Raw genomic sequence first — 24,282 nt, forward strand, 5'->3', positions numbered from 1 at the left:
ATGTATTGTATACTTTCGATTGTATACTTTTATGAATCTGTGCTCCAAACCATGTGATCATGGTCGTGAGTTAAATAAATGATAAAAAAAGAAAAGAAAATCGTGGGATAAAAAATATTAAAAAAGAAAAGAAAATAGCCAATCAAGCTCATCCTTTTTTCTATGTACAGTACACCAAATATTGTTTGTCCAAAAAAAACAACCAATCTACAAGCTCACAAAGCAACACATTTTGTGTTGGGGTCCTTGACAGGAACACATCTTTAGAGAACCGCTGTGCAAGTGTACAGTATTTGCACATGCTGTTACTGTTCATAGAATGTGTCCTTTGCATTTATCCATCCTTAACCCATTGGGCGGGAACCCCTTTTGGTGTTTTAAGCATTACTGTATGTTATACTTCAGCTGTTGAAAATTAGCAGATCTACAAGCACCGAGTGCCGCGCTACGAGCTTGTAGGTCTGCTATTTTTGAAAAAAATAAATCGTGAAAATATGGCGCAAATCTTTGAATATATATTCTTTCAGAGCGAACGTTTTTTAACTCAAATGTTTGCTTTTCTTGGGCGTCCCTGGAACAACATATTTTCAGATGGGGGGGGGGGGGGGACGGCGGCCAAATACAGATAATTCTGGGGGTCCTTGAGATGAAAAAGGTTGAGCACCACTGACACAGAAACATGGGGTTTTCAGAAAACTGTCAGGATTTAGAAGCCTTTTTGTAGAATCTACTGTAACTGTCCCTGACCATTGGCCCTTGGCCCTTGTTCTCCTCCTCCCAGGGTGACGAGGGGCCTCCGGGGCCAGCAGGCCCTCCTGGACTGGAGGTGAGGGTCATTTGGATGTCATGATGTGAATAAAGACGTCTGCACACCAACACACACTAGTAGTTAACTCTTACAGTGCCACCCACACACACACACACTGCACCACCACCACCACCACCGCATCTGTCTTAACCCATTCTGACCTGAGATCAGATTCTAAAAATGTCTTCTATGTCAGTCGCTCTTCGATTTTTTCAAAAATAGCAGACCTACAAGCTCATAGCGCGCCACTCTGTGGCGCGCTATGAGCTTGTAGATCTGCTATTTTTCAATAGCTAAAGCACGACATGATGCTAACACCAAAATGGGTTCCCGCGCAAAATGTGTTAACTTTAGCTTTGGCTTACCATCAACCCATTTTGGGCGGGAACCCCCTTTTGGTGTTTTAAACATTATGTTATAAATTTAACTATTGAAAAATAGGCAGATCTACAAGCTCTTGTACAGTAGGTCTGCCATTTTTGAAAAATTGTGAAAATGTGCCTCGAATCTTTGAATATTGTTACAGAGTCAACGCTTTTAAGTCAAATCGTTGCTTCTGGAGGGGTCCCTGGAACAACACATTTTAAGATGGGGGTCGGCGGCCAATTACATATACTTTTTGGGGTCCTTGACATGAAATATTGAGCACGACTGATATAAAAACATTATTAACTGTCATGATTTAGAAGACAGTTTTTTTTTTTGTCAGGCCTAAATGGGTTAAGCTATATATATGACTGGTGGTAACAACTGGTGGTTGAAGTTTTCAGATTTCCCTTTTTTTTGTATATATATTTTTACTTTAAGTAAAAGTAACAATACTACAATATACTGTAGAAATATTTAAAGACCTATATTTAAAGTAAAAGACCTCTATTCTTACTACAAGTAAAAGTACAAAAGTATTGGCATCAAAACATTCTCAGTTCTCACAGTACCCAAAGTACCCATTTCACCATTACAAAATAAAATAATATATATGTGCATAGGCTAGGCAAGGCTTAGCTGGGTTTTTTTTTTATATATATAATATATGCGCACAGGCACAGCATCATAGCTATTGTGTGTGTGTGTGTGTGTGTGTGTGTGTGTGTGTGTGTGTGTGTGTGTGTGTGTGTGTGTGTGTGTGTGTGTGTGTGTGTGTGTGTGTGTGTGTGTGTGTGTGTGTGTGTGTGTGTGTGTGTGTGTGTGTGTGTGTGTGTGTGTGTGTGTTGTCGCTGCCCCCTGGTGATCGCTGATTGGGTAGCTATACAGCAACCAGCCTAATCAGCATTGATTGGCTACTTGGTATGTCTGTAAACTTCGTCCTTCCAGTCGCTTTGTATAGCAAACAGTAGCGCGCGCTGGTTAGTTTTGGAAAACAGCAAAACGCTAAATGGATATAGCCTAGTACGCCCTACTGTCTTTTTCAACGCAAAGATAAAGTAAATCAGAACTAAGAAGAAGCTGTGAGTCGGCTGTCAGCACTCAGCAGCACGGTTCACAGTCCACACCACTGCAGCAACACTGACACGTTCAGCGGAGTGGCTGCTGTCTCTGTGCCGTCTGTGAAGAGCCATGAGGGGCAGCAAGACACTGACACGGTTAAAAAAACACCTGAAAATAGTACTTGAGTAAAGTACTTAGTTACTAGTATCCACCGCTGCAGGAAACACAATTGTAGCACGCCACCCGCGCACTCCACCGCATCTGACAGGCCACGAGCCTGGAGTCTAACTTTATGTCTGGCTCACCATAATATATACCATCAGTGGTCTAAATTTAGCCAGTTGTCGATGGGTCCCTGGCTGCAGGAGTGTCACTCTATTGTTCTTCAGCTATCTTGATAGACGCTTATACTCTTACTTATTGCTTACTGTGCACTGGCGGACGCCAGAATGGTTAGCAAATTGCTATGTCTTCTCGTGGTCACGGAAAGGCTCATCACTGTCGCCATTCAGATGACGAAATGACAGCCTTGCATTTTCCTCAAAATGGGCTCTGCGACTATGCTCTGTACACAGACATTATTTGTTTTACAATATAAACACAGTACATCAAATATTGGTTTAAGATTATTACTTGTGGAGAAATGCATGGATCGGTTCCCACAGCTGATTTCAGTCGTTTGGATTCCTTTAGCATTATGTTATACTTTAGCTATTGAAAAATAGCAGATCTACAAGCTCATAGCGCGGCACCGATGTCATCAAATGGTGGTCCATGGCTGAAATGTCGAATAAATAAATAATGGTCCTCGATATGAAAATCTCTTGTCCACTAGTCCCTTCCTAACATTTTTGTCTAGTTTTTAATGTTAATTGTTAATATATTTAGTCTCAGTTTTAGTCGTCATAGCTTACGGTAGTCTTCATTTAGTTTCCATTTAGTTTCCGTCAGTGAAAAAAAGGTAGTCGACGAACATTTTCCGTCTTTAATAGTTTTAGTCGACGGAAACAATGCTGCCTATATGCTGGCGTGTTGTTTTCGTTGACTAAAACTAAGACGAAAAATGTTCGTCGACTACCTTTTTATATTATATACATACACGGCATGTAATTTTGTCTTTCTGTTCAGGGCAGGCCGGGGAGGCAGGGGTACCCCGGATCCACAGGCCCGGAAGGACTCAAGGTCAGACCCAATGAGCACCGCACCTCACCGCCCCCAAAACACACTCCCCTCTTTAGCAGAGCACACTCCCTCCCTCCCTCCTCCCCCCCTGCACAACTTCTGTTTTATGATAATGCATCACCATTGGATGTGTGTGAAATGGATGTTAACGCTCCCGTTCCCCGCCACAGGGGGACGCGGGGCCCTCTAAGCACATTGACACTGTAATGATTCAAGATGAAATGCATAGAAAAAGCATGAAAATGTTTATATGCTAATTTAGCTTCCTCTGCTGTAGGGCGAGACCGGAATTAGTGGCGAGTTTGGAAAGCTTGGCGAGATGGTAAAGGCTCTTCTTTCTCTTGTTCCACCGTTTTATTTGTGTGTGTGTGTGTGTGTGTGTGTGTGTGTGTGTGTGTGTGTGTGTGTGTGTGTGTGTGTGTGTGTGTGTGTGTGTGTGTGTGTGTGTGTGTGTGTGTGTGTGTGTGTGTGTGTGTGTGTGTGTGTGTGTGTGTGTGTGTGTGTGTGTGTGAGAGAGTTAAAAAAAAAAACGTAAACGATAATCATCTCATAAGAAGTATGTGAAAATCAGACGCCATTATTTCCCTTATTTATTTATTTTTGTCCACAGGGTCTGCTTGGCTTCATCGGGCCAGTTGGGGAGACGGGCATCGCTGGAGAAAAGGTTAGCGGGCGACCTCATCATCTCCGTCCTACACTTTGTAGTGAATCCTACTTGTGTTCTGATTGGCTGGTTACCGTCACGTGACCGTACATTTCACCGATAACCCACTCCTTCAATCACTTCATATCATTCCCAGCTGATTCCGCATCTCTGTAGCTGTGCTGCTTGATTGCCTTACGAACCCATGCCGTGCGGGGCGTCTAAAATCACCGCCCGGCTCATATGACTGTGAATGTGTGGCTCCAGGCAGCCCCGTAAAGACATCAAGCGCTATTCTCCCGTAACATAGCCTATACTTGCCGAGCAAAACAAGGAAGTGATGTGGCTCGCTCTGGTGGCGCAAAGCGTAGCTACTTCTGTGAATTGAATAGTTTTATTAGGTTAATATTGCTATATGTTTGTAACCGTTTTGGAAAAGCAATAAGTCACTCGAGGTCCCAGCTTATCGGGTATTTTACAATTGCCTCCCAGCAAAATGTAAAGAAATTGTAAAATGCCAGGTAACCTGAGACCTCTCGTGGCTTATTGCTGTAATACTTGCCTCTGAGATGTAGTGTAGTACTAACCAGGACCTGTGTTTTCTCCTCAGGGGGACCGCGGCAACACAGGCCTCCCCGGGCCAGCAGGAGAAAAGGGGGCGATGGTAAGGAGTAAGTCTGGACCCCGTCTCTCTCACTCAGGGGTGTGAAAGTCTAAACATGGGTAGGGTGTGTATTTGGGGTCTCTCTCACTCAGGGGTGTGAAAGTCTAAACATGGGTATTCAGGGTGTGTATTTGGGGTCTCTCTCACTCAGGGGTGTGAAAGTCTAAACATGGGTATTCAGGGTGTGTATTTGGGGTCTCTCTCACTCAGGGGTGTGAAAGTCTAAACATGGGTATTCAGGGTGTGTATTTGGGGGTGATTGGAGAAAAAAAGGCTTCTACTGAGAGAGGACACTTGAACCCTACCTGTCCCTATTCTGGACATGTCACCTTTAGGCCAATATTCTGCCAAAAATAGCAGATCTACAAGTGCTTTTTGGGGGCCCAAGTACAGACCCTCTTGAATTGATATGAACATGTTGACCAACAGGACATGCCCCAAAACATTCACGCCAGGTTGGAACTACTGTAAGTGGTTCAGAATGTCCTCCATTCAGCCAACATGGCGATCTAGCAACACTCATAAAACATGGAGATGATGATCGCTGGTCAGCTATGTACAGTAGAGTAGAGTGCTTACAGGGATGTGGTCTCACTGTACTGTAGGCTATGTACAGTAGAGTAGAGTGCTTACAGGGATGTCGTCTCACTGTACTGTAGGCTATGTACAGTAGAGTAGAGTGCTTACAGGGATGTGGTCTCACTGTACTGTAGGCTATGTACAGTAGAGTAGAGTGCTTACAGGGATGTAGTCTCTCTGTACTGTAGGCTATGTACAGTAGAGTAGAGTGCTTACAGGGATGTAGTCTCTCTGTACTGTAGGCTATGTACAGTAGAGTAGAGTGCTTACAGGGATGTCGTCTCACTGTACTGTAGGCTATGTACAGTAGAGTAGAGTGCTTACAGGGATGTCGTCTCACTGTACTGTAGGCTATGTACAGTAGAGTAGAGTGCTTACAGGGATGTGGTCTCACTGTACTGTAGGCTATGTACAGTAGAGTAGAGTGCTTACAGGGATGTGGTCTCACTGTACTGTAGGCTATGTACAGTAGAGTAGAGTGCTTACAGGGATGTAGTCTCTCTGTACTGTAGGCTATGTACAGTAGAGTAGAGTGCTTAAAGGGATGTGGTCTCACTGTACTGTAGGCTATGTACAGTAGAGTAGAGTGCTTACAGGGATGTAGTCTCTCTGTACTGTAGGCTATGTACAGTAGAGTAGAGTGCTTACAGGGATGTAGTCTCTCTGTACTGTAGGCTATGTACAGTAGAGTAGAGTGCTTACAGGGATGTGGTCTCACTGTACTGTAGGCTATGTACAGTAGAGTAGAGTGCTTAAAGGGATGTGGTCTCACTGTACTGTAGGCTATGTACAGTAGAGTAGAGTGCTTACAGGGATGTCGTCTCACTGTACTGTAGGCTATGTACAGTAGAGTAGAGTGCTTACAGGGATGTCGTCTCACTGTACTGTAGGCTATGTACAGTAGAGTAGAGTGCTTACAGGGATGTCGTCTCACTGTACTGTAGGCTATGTACAGTAGAGTAGAGTGCTTAAAGGGATGTGGTCTCACTGTACTGTAGGCTATGTACAGTAGAGTAGAGTGCTTAAAGGGATGTGGTCTCACTGTACTGTAGGCTATGTACAGTAGAGTAGAGTGCTTACAGGGATGTGGTCTCACTGTACTGTAGGCTATGTACAGTAGAGTAGAGTGCTTACAGGGATGTAGTCTCACTGTACTGTAGGCTATGTACAGTAGAGTAGAGTGCTTACAGGGATGTCGTCTCTCTGTACTGTAGGCTATGTACAGTAGAGTAGAGTGCTTAAAGGGATGTGGTCTCACTGTACTGTAGGCTATGTACAGTAGAGTAGAGTGCTTAAAGGGATGTGGTCTCACTGTACTGTAGGCTATGTACAGTAGAGTAGAGTGCTTACAGGGATGTGGTCTCACTGTACTGTAGGCTATGTACAGTAGAGTAGAGTGCTTAAAGGGATGTAGTCTCACTGTACTGTAGGCTATGTACAGTAGAGTAGAGTGCTTAAAGGGATGTCGTCTCACTGTACTGTAGGCTATGTACAGTAGAGTAGAGTGCTTAAAGGGATGTAGTCTCTCTGTACTGTAGGCTATGTACAGTAGAGTAGAGTGCTTACAGGGATGTAGTCTCACTGTACTGTAGGCTATGTACAGTAGAGTAGAGTGCTTAAAGGGATGTAGTCTCACTGTACTGTAGGCTATGTACAGTAGAGTAGAGTGCTTAAAGGGATGTAGTCTCTCTGTACTGTAGGCTATGTACAGTAGAGTAGAGTGCTTAAAGGGATGTGGTCTCACTGTACTGTAGGCTATGTACAGTAGAGTAGAGTGCTTAAAGGGATGTCGTCTCACTGTACTGTAGGCTATGTACAGTAGAGTAGAGTGCTTACAGGGATGTAGTCTCACTGTACTGTAGGCTATGTACAGTAGAGTAGAGTGCTTACAGGGATGTGGTCTCACTGTACTGTAGGCTATGTACAGTAGAGTAGAGTGCTTAAAGGGATGTAGTCTCACTGTACTGTAGGCTATGTACAGTAGAGTAGAGTGCTTAAAGGGATGTAGTCTCTCTGTACTGTAGGCTATGTACAGTAGAGTAGAGTGCTTAAAGGGATGTCGTCTCACTGTACTGTAGGCTATGTACAGTAGAGTAGAGTGCTTAAAGGGATGTCGTCTCACTGTACTGTAGGCTATGTACAGTAGAGTAGAGTGCTTAAAGGGATGTGGTCTCACTGTACTGTAGGCTATGTACAGTAGAGTAGAGTGCTTAAAGGGATGTCGTCTCACTGTACTGTAGGCTATGTACAGTAGAGTAGAGTGCTTAAAGGGATGTCGTCTCACTGTACTGTAGGCTATGTACAGTAGAGTAGAGTGCTTAAAGGGATGTCGTCTCACTGTACTGTAGGCTATGTAGGCCACCCAGACTGTTAAAGGTGCTGTTTTTTGTTAATCAATGGCTCCATATCCTGGCAGCAATAATTTCTATTGTGTTTTTTGTTACTCTGTAACAAACTCTCTCTCACTCTCTTATAAAATAGGATGCCAATTTCATCCAATCAGAGGAGAGATAACTCATACAGGACACAGGATAAACTAGAACTGCTCTCTGTCGAGTGCCTATACTTGCTTGTTGCACGCCAGCAGAGTGCGCAAGTACTGTCGACCGCTATTGAAGGAAATGCCTCTATGTTTATGTAATTTTTAAGTTCATTAGCGCTGTGGTATACTAAATCTAAAAAGGACAGACACAATTGGAATTGGACCACTATAAAACTGAACAGGATTGAATGGCTTTTCAATCCTGACTGGATGATGTTGATGACCTGAACATGTCATTTGTGTTTTATTAAAGCACTGGGGAGAGACAGGAGAAACACATCATAGCAATGTTACTTTCATAGAGCTTTACTTTTTGAATCAGAAGATATCTCTTACAGCATCTTTAACTATGGGTTTTAGATTAAAAAAATAAGCTCTGAAAATAAGCCCTGTAGCAAACATAGACTATTAACACATTTTCTGCGATAAAATAATCTCCCCAACTCTGAACTGCTGAACACACAAATACTTAATCTAAGCACATAACCGGCTTCAGACTTCAGACAGCTGAGTTAGTGATGGTTGTAATTTATGCCATAGAGAGCAGTGGTTCTCAACCAGTGGTCCGGGGACCACCAGTGGTCCTTGAGGGGGTTGCAGGTGGTCCCCAGCTAAATAATGGAGAGTTGGTAACCAAATGGACCCTTATTAGAACTTTAACTCTTAACATGGACAGAGCTTAACATGGTTTAATTTTACACTCTCAAGAGTTAAACATTTTTAAACATCTGCATCTACTTAATGTATAAGAAGTCTACACAATTTGAGAATGTAGAAGAATTGTTATTTTAATTGTTTGCCTGTTGTCTCTCCTAATGGCACCAAAGGCAACAACATATTCTTGGGTCTGAGAGGCTAAATGTTATCAGGTCTTATTTTCTGCATGAATCCAAAACCGGCTTCAGAAATCTGCTATTCTCACTTAGCTGTTTTAGGACTAAGCTACACACAGTAGCACTCTATTAAACAAGGGTAAAAAAAATGAAAGTTGCATTACTGTGAAAGCTAAATATTGAATTGCTGAAATCCATAACTGTTTTTGTTGCAATTGAAAAATGTGGCGCAGATCTTTGAATATACAATATTTTAGAGCGAGCGTTTTTAACTCGAGTCTTTGCTTCTGGGGGGCGTCCCTGGAACAACATATTTTGAGATTGGGGTTCGCTGCCAATTACATACATTACATAATACAATATTGGGGTCCTTGACATTAAATAATTTGAGAACCCAGTGATACAGAAAGGTAGGGTTTTCAGCAAACTGTTATGATTTAGGAGACTTTATTTTTATTTTTATCGTCCTTAGGTCTAAATGGGTTAAAGACAGTAATAGTAAAGATATTTACATCATGTGGTCGGGTAAGGACACCTACTGGTCGACAAGATGCATTGCTTGAAATTCAAAGGGAAATATCTTGCCTTCCCAACTGAGCTCTCTTTTCAGCGCTTAAACCTGAGATCAGATTCTATAAATGTCTTCTACATCCTGACAGTTTTCTGAAAAAGCTATAGTTTCTATATGTCAGTCGTTCTTACCTACAAGCTCTATGAGCTCATAGATCTGCTATTTTTCAATAGCTAAAGCATAACATGATGCTATAACACCAAAAGGGGGTACCCGCCCAAAATGGGTTAACGATGATTCTACAAAATGTCTTCTACATCACGACAGTTTTCTTCTAATCCTAGGATTCATATCAGTGTGTTCTCAAACTATTTCATGTCGAGGAGCCCCAGATATTAGCCTATACTGTATACTGTATGCATTTGGCCACGGACCCCATCTGAAAAATATGTTGTTCCAGGGAGATCCCCCAGAAGCAGATATTTGAGTTAAAAAAACATTCACTGTGAAAGAAGATATATTCAAAGAATTGCACACATTTTCACGACTTAAAAAAAATCAACAGATCTACAAGCTCACTCAGCGGCACTCAATCTGCTATTTTTCAACAGCTAAAAGTTTAAAATAATGCTTAAAGTGGTTAAAAAGCTATAAAAGGCTAATTTCTAAATGGGTTTAAACTCCATATTAGGTTGATTTTAGGACATGGAAAAAGGTTATGGATTGCAGCTTTCTTTGTTTTCTTTTCATGAGCGAATTACAGATATTAATGTTGAGGCTCACGTTGCTGCTGTCTTCATCAGGGGCATCCCGGAACGCCTGGAGGGAGCGGGCCCACCGGAGCGCCAGGAACGCCAGTGAGTTTATAATTAACAATTAATCCAACACACAGCACACCAACCCTAGAACACACACAGTACACCAACCCTAGAACACACACAGTACACCAACCCTAGAACACACACAGTACACCAACCCTAGAACACACACAGCACACCAACCCTAGAACACACAGTACACCAACCCTAGAACACACACAGTACACCAACCCTAAAACACACACAGCACACCAACCCTAGAACACACACAGCACACCAACCCTAGAACACACACACAGTACACCAACCCTAGAACACACACACAGTACACCAACCCTAGAACACACACAGTACACCAACCCTAGAACACACACAGTACACCAACCCTAGAACACACACAGTACACCAACCCTAGAACACACACAGTACACCAACCCTAGAACACACACACAGCACACCAACCCTAGAACACACACAGTACACCAACCCTAGAACACACAGTACACCAACCCTAGAACACACACAGCACACCAACCCTAGAACACACACACAGCACACCAACCCTAGAACACACACAGTACACCAACCCTAGAACACACACACAGCACACCAACCCTAGAACACACACAGTACACCAACCCTAGAACACACACAGTACACCAACCCTAGAACACACACACAGTACACCAACCCTAGAACACACAGTACACCAACCCTAGAACACACACAGTACACCAACCCTAGAACACACACACAGTACACCAACCCTAGAACACACACACACACAGTACACCAACCCTAGAACACACAGTACACCAACCCTAGAACACACACAGTACACCAACCCTAGAACACACACACAGTACACCAACCCTAGAACACACAGTACACCAACCCTAGAACACACACACAGTACACCAACCCTAGAACACACAGTACACCAACCCTAGAACACACACAGTACACCAACCCTAGAACACACACAGTACACCAACCCTAGAACACACAGTACACCAACCCTAGAACACACACACAGTACACCAACCCTAGAACACACAGTACACCAACCCTAGAACACACACAGTACACCAACCCTAGAACACACACAGTACACCAACCCTAGAACACACACACAGTACACCAACCCTAGAACACACAGTACACCAACCCTAGAACACACACACAGTACACCAACCCTAGAACACACACAGTACACCAACCCTAGAACACACACAGTACACCAACCCTAGAACACACACACAGTACACCAACCCTAGAACACACACAGCACACCAACCCTAGAACACACACAGTACACCAACCCTAGAACACACACAGTACACCAACCCTAGAACACACACAGTACACCAACCCTAGAACACACACACAGTACACCAACCCTAGAACACACACAGCACACCAACCCTAGAACACACACACAGTACACCAACCCTAGAACACACACAGTACACCAACCCTAGAACACACACAGTACACCAACCCTAGAACACACACAGTACACCAACCCTAGAACACACACACAGTACACCAACCCTAGAACACACACAGTACACCAACCCTAGAACACACACACAGTACACCAACCCTAGAACACACACAGTACACCAACCCTAGAACACACACACAGTACACCAACCCTAGAACACACACACAGCACACCAACCCTAGAACACACACACAGTACACCAACCCTAGAACACACACACAGTACACCAACCCTAGAACACACACAGTACACCAACCCTAGAACACACACACAGCACACCAACCCTAGAACACACACAGTACACCAACCCTAGAACACACACACAGCACACCAACCCTAGAACACACACACAGTACACCAACCCTAGAACACACACACACAATACACCAACCCTAGAACACACACACAGTACACCAACCCTAGAACACACACACAGCACACCAACCCTAGAACACACACAGTACACCAACCCTAGAACACACACAGTACACCAACCCTAGAACACACACACAATACACCAACCCTAGAACACACACAGTACACCAACCCTAGAACACACACAGTACACCAACCCTAGAACACACACACAGTACACCAACCCTAGAACACACACACAGCACACCAACCCTAGAACACACACAGTACACCAACCCTAGAACACACACACAATACACCAACCCTAGAACACACACACAGTACACCAACCCTAGAACACACACAATACACCAACCCTAGAACACACACACAGTACACCAACCCTAGAACACACACAGTACACCAACCCTAGAACACACACACAGTACACCAACCCTAGAACACACACACAGTACACCAACCCTAGAACACACACAGTACACCAACCCTAGAACACACACAGTACACCAACCCTAGAACACACACACAGTACACCAACCCTAGAACACACACACAATACACCAACCCTAGAACACACACACAGTACACCAACCCTAGAACACACACAATACACCAACCCTAGAACACACACAGTACACCAACCCTAGAACACACACAGTACACCAACCCTAGAACACACACAGTACACCAACCCTAGAACACACACACAGTACACCAACCCTAGAACACACACAGTACACCAACCCTAGAACACACACACAGTACACCAACCCTAGAACACACACAGTACACCAACCCTAGAACACACACACAATACACCAACCCTAGAACACACATCATCATCATCATTTTTCGACCGCGGTGGAGATCGTGGATTTCACAATATTACACCAGACTTTCAGGTCCTTCATTGCCATCCCCAGTTCCTGCTTACTGATGCCTGTGTCCCTATAGCGATGACATCATGTGTCCCTAGCGATGACATCATGTGTCCCTATAGCGATGACATCAGGGAACGACAGTTTTCTACCTCTGGTCTGCTTTGAGGCAGGACTCCAGAGAAGAAGGGAAGATATAACCTCATGGTCAGTTCTGTAGCAGTGGCCGGAAAACTGTGTTCTTCTGGATCGGACCAGTGAAGAAACACTGGGAAGGTTGACCGTATATTAGATCAGTGGATGGGTGGACTAGTGAAGAAACACGGGGAAGGTTGCCGTATATTAGATCAGTCGATGGGTGGACTAGTGAAGAAACACGGGGAAGGTTGCCGTATATTAGATCAGTCGATGGGTGGACTAGTGAAGAAACACGGGGAAGGTTGCCGTATATTAGATCAGTCGATGGGTGGACTAGTGAAGAAACACAGGGAAGGTTGCTGTATATTAGATCAGTCGATGGGTGGCTCTTCTCTTCCAAGACAGATTTTGCGCTCTCATTAGAAGGCGGGTGTAAGTGTCACCCAACCGTTTCTCTAGTTTCACAAACATAAACATGGAACACACATAAACTATGAATGCATATGCATCTTTCACAATCTGGTGAAGCCACTGTTGTAAGAATGTTCTCATATTCAGGGGTCTTAACGTACATGTTCTCATATTCAGGGGCCTTAACGTACATGTTCTCATATTCAGGGGTCTTAACGTACATGTTCTCATATTCAGGGGCCTTAATGTACATGTTCTCATATTCAGGGGCCTTAACGTACATGTTCTCATATTCAGGGGTCCTAACGTACATGTTCTCATATTCAGGGGTCTTAATGTACATGTTCTCATATTCAGGGGTCCTAACGTACATGTTCTCATATTCAGGGGCCTTAATGTACATGTTCTCATATTCAGGGGTCCATCACGCATGCGCTGGCGTGTGACAGCGTTTGTGACAGCTCCGACAGTTGTCAAGCTTAAAACCTATTTTTTAATACTTTAAGGTGCGGTCTAAACTGCTTTCTCTTGAAATACGGTTGATGTAGCTATCCGTTTTCAACATAGTGAACTATTTCAACAATCAGACTTTTTAATCACCCGTAATCACCTCAAACTGCGACGCCGCTACCGCTGCTGTCAACATATCGGTGGCTATCATGCCATCACTCACCTCTTCTCCCGACTGTGTAAGCTGTCTCCGTCGGGGGCAGAAAATCCAAGAGTTAGAGGTATGTATCTCGCTCCTCCGCCAGATAAGAGAGGACGAGGATTTCCTGGATTCCCTGGCTGCCGCCGCTTCAGGCCTGGCCTCTACTATCCAGGAGCACTCCATGTCTGGCTGTCAACCCGTGGGCAGGCCGGTCGTGGATCTGCTGCCCGGAGCCGCTGGGATTATCACGGTGGAGGATTGGCCTACCCTCGATGCCAAACAGTCTGCTTGTGCCACCGCCGTTACGGCTCCATCGGATGCCTGGATTCCATCCGCCCGAACGCGCAAGCGATGCAGAAACACCTCGCGAGCGGTCTCACCACCAATTCCACTGCACAACAGCTTCGAGCTACTGGGCTCTCTCCTAGAGGACCGCCAGTCCACCCCCAGGGCAAAGAGGACAAGGCGCCGGGGTAGAGCTGCTTCTCCACCCGCTCTACCGAGAGAGATCGATCCATCGCTCTCCTACAGCGAGGTGGCAGCCTCCGGCGTCAGCAAGGGCCCGGGTACTCGCTCCAAAACAGTTGGGGATGGTGACCCCTCACTTCACAGTGAGGTGGAGGTGGTAGTCCCTGACCACCGCGGACGCACTACGTGCTACCGACCTGTTGGGGATGTTGATCCCTCACCTCATAACGAGGTGGAGGGGGTAGTCCCTGACCGCCGCGGACGCACTGTTACCCGCCCTGCTATTGTCCATTTTGCCACTGTCCATGCTGCCCCTGTGCCTCCATCCAGTATTGACCCATTGCTGCAGGCTTCATCTCAGCCCACCCCTGCGAGCACTACTAGGGATAAACATAAGCAGCCCCCATCCAAAGCCACGCTGCCTACACACAAGACCCCCAGACCCGGTCTCTCCGGGCGATCCAGTCTCCGACACCCGGGATCTCCTCCTCCCCCCACGGTGCTGGTTATTGGAGATTCGATGACCCGAAATATCCGAATCACAAATGGATTAATTTACTGTTATCCCGGTGCCAATACTACATTCTTCGTCAATCAACTCCCCACTATTTTGGCATCCATCCCACCGTCCATCACCAAGATTGTCCTTCATGTCGGCGTTAATGACAGACCGTCCGTCGAGACGCGTAAAAACTTTAAATCCATTCTCGACCTCCTACTCAGCTGTGGTAAACAAATCTTTATTTCGGGTCCAATTCCACCGCTGCGCGCTGGGGAGAGCCGCTTCAGTAGGCTGCTGGACTTGCACTACTGGCTTCAGGCTGTCTGCTCCTCGTGCAACATAACATACATCCACAACTTTCACTTATTTTGGTCTCGTCATGCATTTTACAGCCGCGATGGCTTGCATCCGAGCACACTTGGAAACCACTCACTATCTTTCCATCTGCAGCGCACCCTAGATTTCCATGCCTGACTTTGGGTCCCACACACAAACTGGTCAGACGGAAACATGACTTCCGGTCATTCGAGCCTTTCTTGGGCCGTGCCTGCCACCCTGTGGCCTGACGGTGACATGACACTGTGCTCAACATTAGTAACATCTGTCCCTACTACTGTGGCACCGCAGCATATACCTGTCTGGATTACTAACAGAACCAATACAGCTACTTTAGAGACAGGGATGACAAATGCATTGTCTACACGCACCCCATCAATTAACAGTAACAACTTTATCACTGTTCCCTGTAGACCCAAGACTCCTCCCACTAAATGTGATAACAAGCTTAACCTTGCCTTGTTTAACATCAGGTCACTAACAAATAAATCCTCCTCCGTAAATGATATAATCTGTAAAGAGAAGCTAGATATAATCTTTCTAACAGAGACATGGCTTGGCTCGGATGGAGCTTTTCTCCTAGCGCCAGCCTGTCCCCCAAACTACAGTTTCATTCACTCTGTTCGCAAGGCTAAGAAAGGAGGTGGACTGGCAATAATTTTTTCAGACACATTAAAATTCAAGGCTCTGACCCTGGGTAGCTTTACATCCTTTGAATACCAGGCCACTATATTACTTGGTAAATCCTCCATGCCAATGATTAGCATTTATCGCCCGCCAAAATGCAGTAAAGCAATATTTCTAACAGAAATATCAGAACTTTTATCTATCTGCTCCACTAACTATGACAGAACTCTTATCACAGGTGATCTTAATCTGCACCTGGATGATGCTACAGATGCTGTGGCTATGGGTTTCTTAGAGTTATTACATTCCTTTGAGTTTATCCAACATGTTGTTGGGCCTACACATAAACATGGGCACACTCTGGACCTGGTGATTTCTAGAGGGGTGAACATCACTGTGGAAAGGACTATTGAAAGGCCTGAGCTATCAGACCACTATTTGCTGTGTTTTAATATGACTGCCTCTGATCTAGAGGAAAACATCACAGAATATACCATAACAAAGCGCTTTTTTAGCTCTTCTGCAGCTGACGAGTTCCCTCGTCATATGGGCCCCCCCCTGCCCGATACTCCCCCAGTAAATGATCTGGTTCAAATTTTTAATCTTAAACTAGAGTCAGCTCTTGATATAGTGGCTCCTTTGAAAACAAAAAAGAAACATAACACCAGAGTAACGCCCTGGTTAAATGAGCATACACGCTCACTGAAGCAAGAATGTCGTAGAGCTGAGCGAGCTTGGAGAAAAAATAAACTCACCACCCACCTAGAGATTCTTAAAAAGTCAACAGTCGCCTATAACAAAGCCCTGCGTCTAGCAAGGCAGGCATATTTCTCTGGCATTATTAACGAGAACAAGACAAATGCCAGAGTCCTATTCTCTACCATTGATCGACTTTTAAACCCCCCCCAGTCCTACAAGCAGTCATTCCCGGCCTCTAAAGCTAAGTGTGATGAGTTTGCATGCTTTTTTGATAACAAAATCTTTAACATTAGAGCTGATATTTTGAATGGTGCTGTTGCTAGTGCAAACCTTCAAACAGCAGCTAACGGTCCCAGGGTAGATCTCTCCAGGGGGAGCCTATTATCGTTTTGCGCAATTGATGAAGACGAACTCCGCAAAACCATATCACAGATGACATCTTCCTCCTGTTCATTGGATACAATTCCCACCACCTTTCTCAAAGAGGTCTTAGACAGTGTGATTGGAGATATCCTAAAAATTGTAAACAGCTCTCTACAGACAGGCGTCTTCCCAGACTCACTAAAGACGGCCGTAGTCAGGCCCCTACTAAAGAAACATAATCTGGATCCCTCTGTTTTGGGTAACTATCGACCCATTTCGAATCTGCCCTTTCTGGGCAAGGTTTTGGAGAAATGCATCTCTCATCAATTGGATGTATTTCTACAGAGCAATGATGTGCACAACAAATTCCAATCTGGCTTTAGGAAAAATCATAGCACAGAAACTGCCCTTGTAAAAGTAATGAATGATCTTAGGGTGTCTGCTGACAAGAAACATGTATCCGTTCTCCTACTGCTAGATTTAACGGCTGCATTTGACACGATTGATCATTCAATTTTAATACAGCGTCTGGAGCACTGGATAGGCCTGTCTGGTACGGCCCTGTCCTGGTTCTCCTCCTACCTTTCAAACAGAAGTTACTTTGTCAATCTAGCCGAGTTTGACTCAGACAAACACGACATCAGTTCTGGTGTCCCACAAGGCTCGATTCTTGGTCCTCTGCTGTTCTCCTTGTACATTCTGCCATTGGGTGAACTCATTACCAATCACGGAGTCAATTTTCATTTCTATGCTGATGATACCCAACTATATCTTTCTGTGGCCCCAGACGATCCCTGTGCTTTAGACCCGCTGTTGACCTGTCTGTCTAGCATAAAATGTTGGATGAGTGAGAACTTTCTCAAACTAAATGAGGATAAGACAGAAGTTCTCATAATCGGTTCTAGCGAGCAAAAAGAATCAATAATTAGCAGACTTGGCAACCTGACTGTAGAAAGTAACAGTACAGTAAAGAACCTGGGGGTTATTATTGATTCTGAATTGAATTTTAATTCACACATTAATCATGTTACCAAGATTGCTTTTTTTCACCTTAGAAATATTGCACGGATCAGATCCTATTTGTCCTTGGACGATGCAAAAACGCTAATCCACGCCTTTGTTTTTTCTCGGCTTGACTACTGCAATGCACTCTTTTCAGGACTCCCTAAGAAAACGACTGACAGATTACAACTTGTCCAAAATGCAGCAGCTAGAGTTTTAACTAGAACTAAGATGAGAGAACATATTACTCCAGTTTTGGCATCACTGCACTGGCTTCCGGTTGTTTTCAGGATTGACTTTAAAATTCTGTTACTTGTCTATAAAGCTCTCAATGGTCTCGCACCTCCGTACCTCCGTGACTGCCTACCTAGATATGTCCCTAGCCGCCCCCTCAGGTCCTCCAACGCTGGCCTACTTGAAGTGCCTAAAAGAATGTGCACAAAAAAGTACGGTGAGGCAGCTTTTTGCTTCTATGGCCCAACAGCCTGGAATAAACTTCCATTCGAGCTCAGACACGCACCCTCTGTAGACATTTTTAAATCTCAACTCAAGACTCACCTCTTCACCCTTGCTTTTAGTTGAGGTTTTTTTTTTTTTCTTTTTTTTTTTTTTATGTGTTTTTATTTATTTTATGTTCTTATATTCGGTTTTGTTCTCTGCTATTGTTCTATCATTTTAACTACTTGTGTTTTATTGTATTTTATTTTTGTGTCCTGCCCTGTGAAGCACTTTGAGCTGCATTCTATGTATGAAAAGTGCTATACAAATAAAGTTTATTATTATTATTAACGTACATGTTCTCATATTCAGGGGCCTTAACGTACATGTTCTCATATTCAGGGGTCTTAACGTACATGTTCTCATATTCAGGGGTCTTAACGTACATGTTCTCATATTCAGGGGCCTTAACGTACATGTTCTCATATTCAGGGGTCTTAACGTACATGTTCTCATATTCAGGGGCCTTAACGTACATGTTCTCATATTCAGGGGTCTTAACGTACATGTTCTCATATTCAGGGGTCTTAATGTACATGTTCTCATATTCAGGGGCCTTAACGTACATGTTCTCATATTCAGGGGTCTTAACGTACATGTTCTCATATTCAGGGGTCTTAACGTACATGTTCTCATATTCAGGGGCCTTAACGTACATGTTCTCATATTCAGGGGTCTTAACGTACATGTTCTCATATTCAGGGGTCCTAATGTACATGTTCTCATATTCAGGGGTCTTAACGTACATGTTCTCATATTCAGGGGCCTTAATGTACATGTTCTCATATTCAGGGGTCTTAACGTACATGTTCTCATATTCAGGGGCCTTAACGTACATGTTCTCATATTCAGGGGTCTTAACGTACATGTTCTCATATTCAGGGGTCTTAATGTACATGTTCTCATATTCAGGGGCCTTAATGTACATGTTCTCATATTCAGGGGTCCTAACGTACATGTTCTCATATTCAGGGGCCTTAATGTACATGTTCTCATATTCAGGGGTCTTAACGTACATGTTCTCATATTCAGGGGTCCTAACGTACATGTTCTCATATTCAGGGGTCTTAACGTACATGTTCTCATATTCAGGGGTCTTAACGTACATGTTCTCATATTCAGGGGTCCTAACGTACATGTTCTCATATTCAGGGGTCTTAACGTACATGTTCTCATATTCAGGGGTCTTAACGTACATGTTCTCATATTCAGGGGCCTTAACGTACATGTTCTCATATTCAGGGGTCTTAACGTACATGTTCTCATATTCAGGGGTCTTAACGTACATGTTCTCTTCAGGGGTCTTAACGTACATGTTCTCTTCAGGGGTCTTAACGTACATGTTCTCTTCAGGGGTCTTAACGTACATGTTCTCATATTCAGGGGTCTTAACGTACATGTTCTCTTCAGGGGTCCTAACGTACATGTTCTCTTCAGGGTTCTGCTGGTTCGAGGGGTGTTGCTGGTGTCCGAGGACCGAAGGGCAGGAGGGTAAGATGTTTAACACTAGGCTAGCTATACAATTTACAATTTAGGCATTTACCATTTAGCAGCTATTATTAGTCTTTTCAATGTCACTTTTCCTAAAGTAAAGGGCAAGGAGACATGTGAAGGATTGCACATAAATGACTCACTGTCCTATACAAATGAAGCACACAGACAGCCTGTGACATCATCATCATCATACCCGGAAGTTATGCGGGAACGTTGCGTGGCAAAAAAAAAAACCTTTCCGGCCTTGACAGCCCATACATCCACACAGAGAAGTCCTATCTGATTGACAGCCCATACATCCACACAGAGAAGTCCTGTCTGATTGACAGCCCATACATCCACACAGAGAAGTCCTATCTGATTGACAGCCCATACATCCAAACAGAGAAGTCCTGTCTGATTGACAGCCCATACATCCACACAGAGAAGTCCTATCTGATTGACAGCCCATACATCCACACAGAGAAGTCCTATCTGATTGACAGCCCATACATCCACACAGAGAAGTCCTATCTGATTGACAGCCCATACATCCAAACAGAGAAGTCCTATCTGATTGACAGCCCATACATCCACACAGAGAAGTCCTATCTGATTGACAGCCCATACATCCAAACAGAGAAGTCCTGTCTGATTGACAGCCCATACATCCAAACAGAGAAGTCCTGTCTGATTGACAGCCCATACATCCAAACAGAGAAGTCCTGTCTGATTGACAGCCCATACATCCACACAGAGAAGTCCTATCTGATTGACAGCCCATACATCCAAACAGAGAAGTCCTATCTGATTGACAGCCCATACATCCAAACAGAGAAGTCCTGTCTGATTGACAGCCCATACATCCACACAGAGAAGTCCTATCTGATTGACAGCCCATACATCCAAACAGAGAAGTCCTGTCTGATTGACAGCCCATACATCCACACAGAGAAGTCCTATCTGATTGACAGCCCATACATCCAAACAGAGAAGTCCTGTCTGATTGACAGCCCATACATCCAAACAGAGAAGTCCTGTCTGATTGACAGCCCATACATCCAAACAGAGAAGTCCTGTCTGATTGACAGCCCATACATCCAAACAGAGAAGTCCTATCTGATTGACAGCCCATACATCCACACAGAGAAGTCCTGTCTGATTGACAGCCCATACATCCAAACAGAGAAGTCCTATCTGATTGACAGCCCATACATCCAAACAGAGAAGTCCTGTCTGATTGACAGCCCATACATCCAAACAGAGAAGTCCTGTCTGATTGACAGCCCATACATCCAAACAGAGAAGTCCTGTCTGATTGACAGCCCATACATCCAAACAGAGAAGTCCTGTCTGATTGACAGCCCATACATCCACACAGAGAAGTCCTATCTGATTGACAGCCCATACATCCAAACAGAGAAGTCCTGTCTGATTGACAGCCCATACATCCAAACAGAGAAGTCCTGTCTGATTGACAGCCCATACATCCAAACAGAGAAGTCCTGTCTGATTGACAGCCCATACATCCAAACAGAGAAGTCCTGTCTGATTGACAGCCCATACATCCAAACAGAGAAGTCCTGTCTGATTGACAGCCCATACATCCAAACAGAGAAGTCCTGTCTGATTGACAGCCCATACATCCAAACAGAGAAGTCCTGTCTGATTGACAGCCCATACATCCAAACAGAGAAGTCCTATCTGATTGCACTAAACAACGTCAAACAACGTTAAACTTAACTTTACCACTCAATTTGCGCATACCCTCTATTGCCAGCTTGTCCCTTGAAAGTACCAAACGGGTCAGAAACCTAGTTCTCTTTAGCACCAGGAGTTTTTAGGACTGAGGCCGATGAAAATGAAAAACAAATCGGTTTCTTCTAAATCCTAAATGTTTTCTGAAAAACCTGTGTTTCTATGTCAGTGGTGCTTTTACGTCAAGGACCTTCAGAATGACCTCCATCTGAAAATATGTTTTTCCATGGACCCCCCGGAACACAGATTTGAGTTAAAAACATTTGCTCTGGAAGAATTATATTCAAAGATGTGCGCCACATTTTCACGTTTTTCTTTTCTTCTTCAAAAACAGCAGATCTACAAGCTCGTAGCGTGGCACTCGGTGCTGCGCTATGAGGTTGTAGATCTGCTATTTTCCAATAGCTAAAGTATAACATAATGCTTTAATTAAACACCAAAAGGGGTTCACCCTGACTGGGTGTTATAACTGTTGCCAATCCCCCTCCATATTTATTTAGTCCCTTTGACTGCCAAGTCATCTTGAGGAGAAACCACATGACCCACTAGTATGCACTCTGCTTCTTGTCACCTGTCATTGTCATGGAGGTGTCTCTGTATCGTTTGCGACAGTCAGTCACTCATATATGATACAGTCTGTTTCTAGCGAAAATGTAACTAATTCAGCAGCAGTAACAATAGCGTTTTCTCTGTCAGTTGATTCTTCATATCCATATGAGTATAACGGCCGGGAGGTTTGTTTATTTTAACACAGTTCTTAATTATTTGAGGCGATGAGACCGTTTCCTGTTCCTGCTCGTTTTCCCTCGGTTTGCGTTGGCTCGGCGGTCGGATCTGAACCGGAGACACCTTCACAGTTCACAAGGTTTACACGTTCCAGTTCCATGTGCCGAGCCAAGCACACAGAGCTATGGGGAAGTGAACCGTCCGGGACAGAAAACAGCTACTGTATGCCAGCCACCTTTTGGGAACTATAGTTATGCACAGTGTCAGTTATGGAGCGTCCAGCCCAAACATATTAAAACATGAATAACAGTAGAAGCCTCGTTGGCCTCTGCAGTTCATTGGAGCCTTATGTCTCTCCAGCATGAGGACCAAAAGTCAAGCGAAATTTACAGAAAGGCACGCTTCGTCGCTGTCACTCGAGTGACTAATGGCCAATCGCGGCTTTTCCGGGACTTCAACCAATAGAGGGTATGCGCGTGACATCATCATCAAACCAGGAAGTTATGCAGGAACACCTACTGGCAAAAAAGTGGCAAAAAACTACTACGACAGCCCATACAGTACATCTAAACAGAAAAGTCCTGTCTGATTGCATTAAACAACGTTAAACAATGTTAAACTCTCTTTAGCATGTTGATTTGCCACTCGATTTGCCACTCGATGTGCCATTCACTTTAAGCATGCGCATACCCTCTATCCACCCAAGGGACCGAACTTCCCCTTCTGTGACGCACGGCGCACGCAGACGCTTGGCAAGCTTTCGCTAAATACTCCAGCAAGGAATCTCGGGAAAGCTTGCCTCCATGTTGCCTCCTCGACAGAGAGAGAGAGACACGCATCCCATGGCCCGGAGGAGGCGTCTGGCTTTGAAACCATGGAGGATTCAAACCCCATGTTCACGGTGGTGGGAGGTGGCAGCAACGTGACCTCATGTCACCTATAGATTCCCTGACATTTAATCCTTTACTTAACCCATTCTGACCTGAGATCAGATTCTAAAAATGTCTTCTACATCCTGACAGTTTTCTGAAAAAGCTATGTTTCTATGTCAGTCGTTCTTCGATTTTTCAAAAATAGCAGACCTACAAGCTTGAGCTTGTAGATCTGCTATTTTTTTCAATAGCTAAAGCATAACATGATGCTAACACCAAAAGGGGTTCCCGCCCCAAAATGGATTAACTCTATACGTAGTGGACTGGAGTTCCCCAGGGCACTATACTAGCCCCCCCCCCCTCCTGTTTTCACCAATTACCTTCACCTGTTGCGCGAGCTCGTACATACCGCGTGAAAAGAGGAGTTAGCGGGCAATTATGTGCACTGTATTTTGCCCTTGAACCTCAAGTTTAGCAGCATATACAGTTAAAGGACCACTTCACCACTTTTCAACCTATCTTCATATAATAGGTCCTCACTAATAATCATGAAAAAATTGCACAAATTTCTTTCTACTCAGTCTGTGTCTCATAGGAGGGCTGTGGGCAGTTTAGAATCTGTCTTCCAGTGACATCAGCATTAGGCAGATTTTTTTTTAAACAAGATTTGTTTTACAAAAATGTTTAGATTTTCATTATCGTGAGAACGGTGGCTTCCATTCTCTCATTGCAACTTTTCAGGACTAGAAAGCCTGCAGTTTCTATTAGCTTGTATTCCCCATCGATGATGTCACTGGAAGACGGTTTCTGAACTGCCCACAGCCCTCCTATGAGACACAGACCGAGTAGAAAAACATTGCGCCATTGAAGATAGGTTGAAAAGTGGTCCTTTAATATACGGTAATAATATACAGGTGTGATGGTACAATTCGGGAGTTTGTTGTAAAGTTTAACGGGAGTTTCCTGTAATATACACATCCGTGTTCCAT

At 44.3% G+C, this 24,282-nt stretch overlaps 1 protein-coding gene across 1 annotated transcript in view; it reads left to right on the top strand.

The window, feature by feature from the left end:
* Window positions 1–24,282, top strand: part of LOC310871801 (uncharacterized protein) — a gene marked incomplete at its 5' end in the record, with an annotated part of 153,098 nt that overhangs the window by 79,351 nt on the left and 49,465 nt on the right. Inside the window, 7 exons of the mRNA XM_083783436.1 lie at window positions 782–826; window positions 3,365–3,418; window positions 3,696–3,740; window positions 4,029–4,082; window positions 4,672–4,725; window positions 9,994–10,047; window positions 19,902–19,955. Coding sequence (XP_083639562.1) covers window positions 782–826; window positions 3,365–3,418; window positions 3,696–3,740; window positions 4,029–4,082; window positions 4,672–4,725; window positions 9,994–10,047; window positions 19,902–19,955 — 360 coding nt within the window. The remainder of the gene's footprint in view (window positions 1–781; window positions 827–3,364; window positions 3,419–3,695; window positions 3,741–4,028; window positions 4,083–4,671; window positions 4,726–9,993; window positions 10,048–19,901; window positions 19,956–24,282) is intronic.

The sequence above is a fragment of the Protomyctophum parallelum genome (genome assembly GCF_964188405.1).
Source record: "Protomyctophum parallelum genome assembly, chromosome: 15".
Taxonomy (NCBI): domain Eukaryota; kingdom Metazoa; phylum Chordata; class Actinopteri; order Myctophiformes; family Myctophidae; genus Protomyctophum; species Protomyctophum parallelum.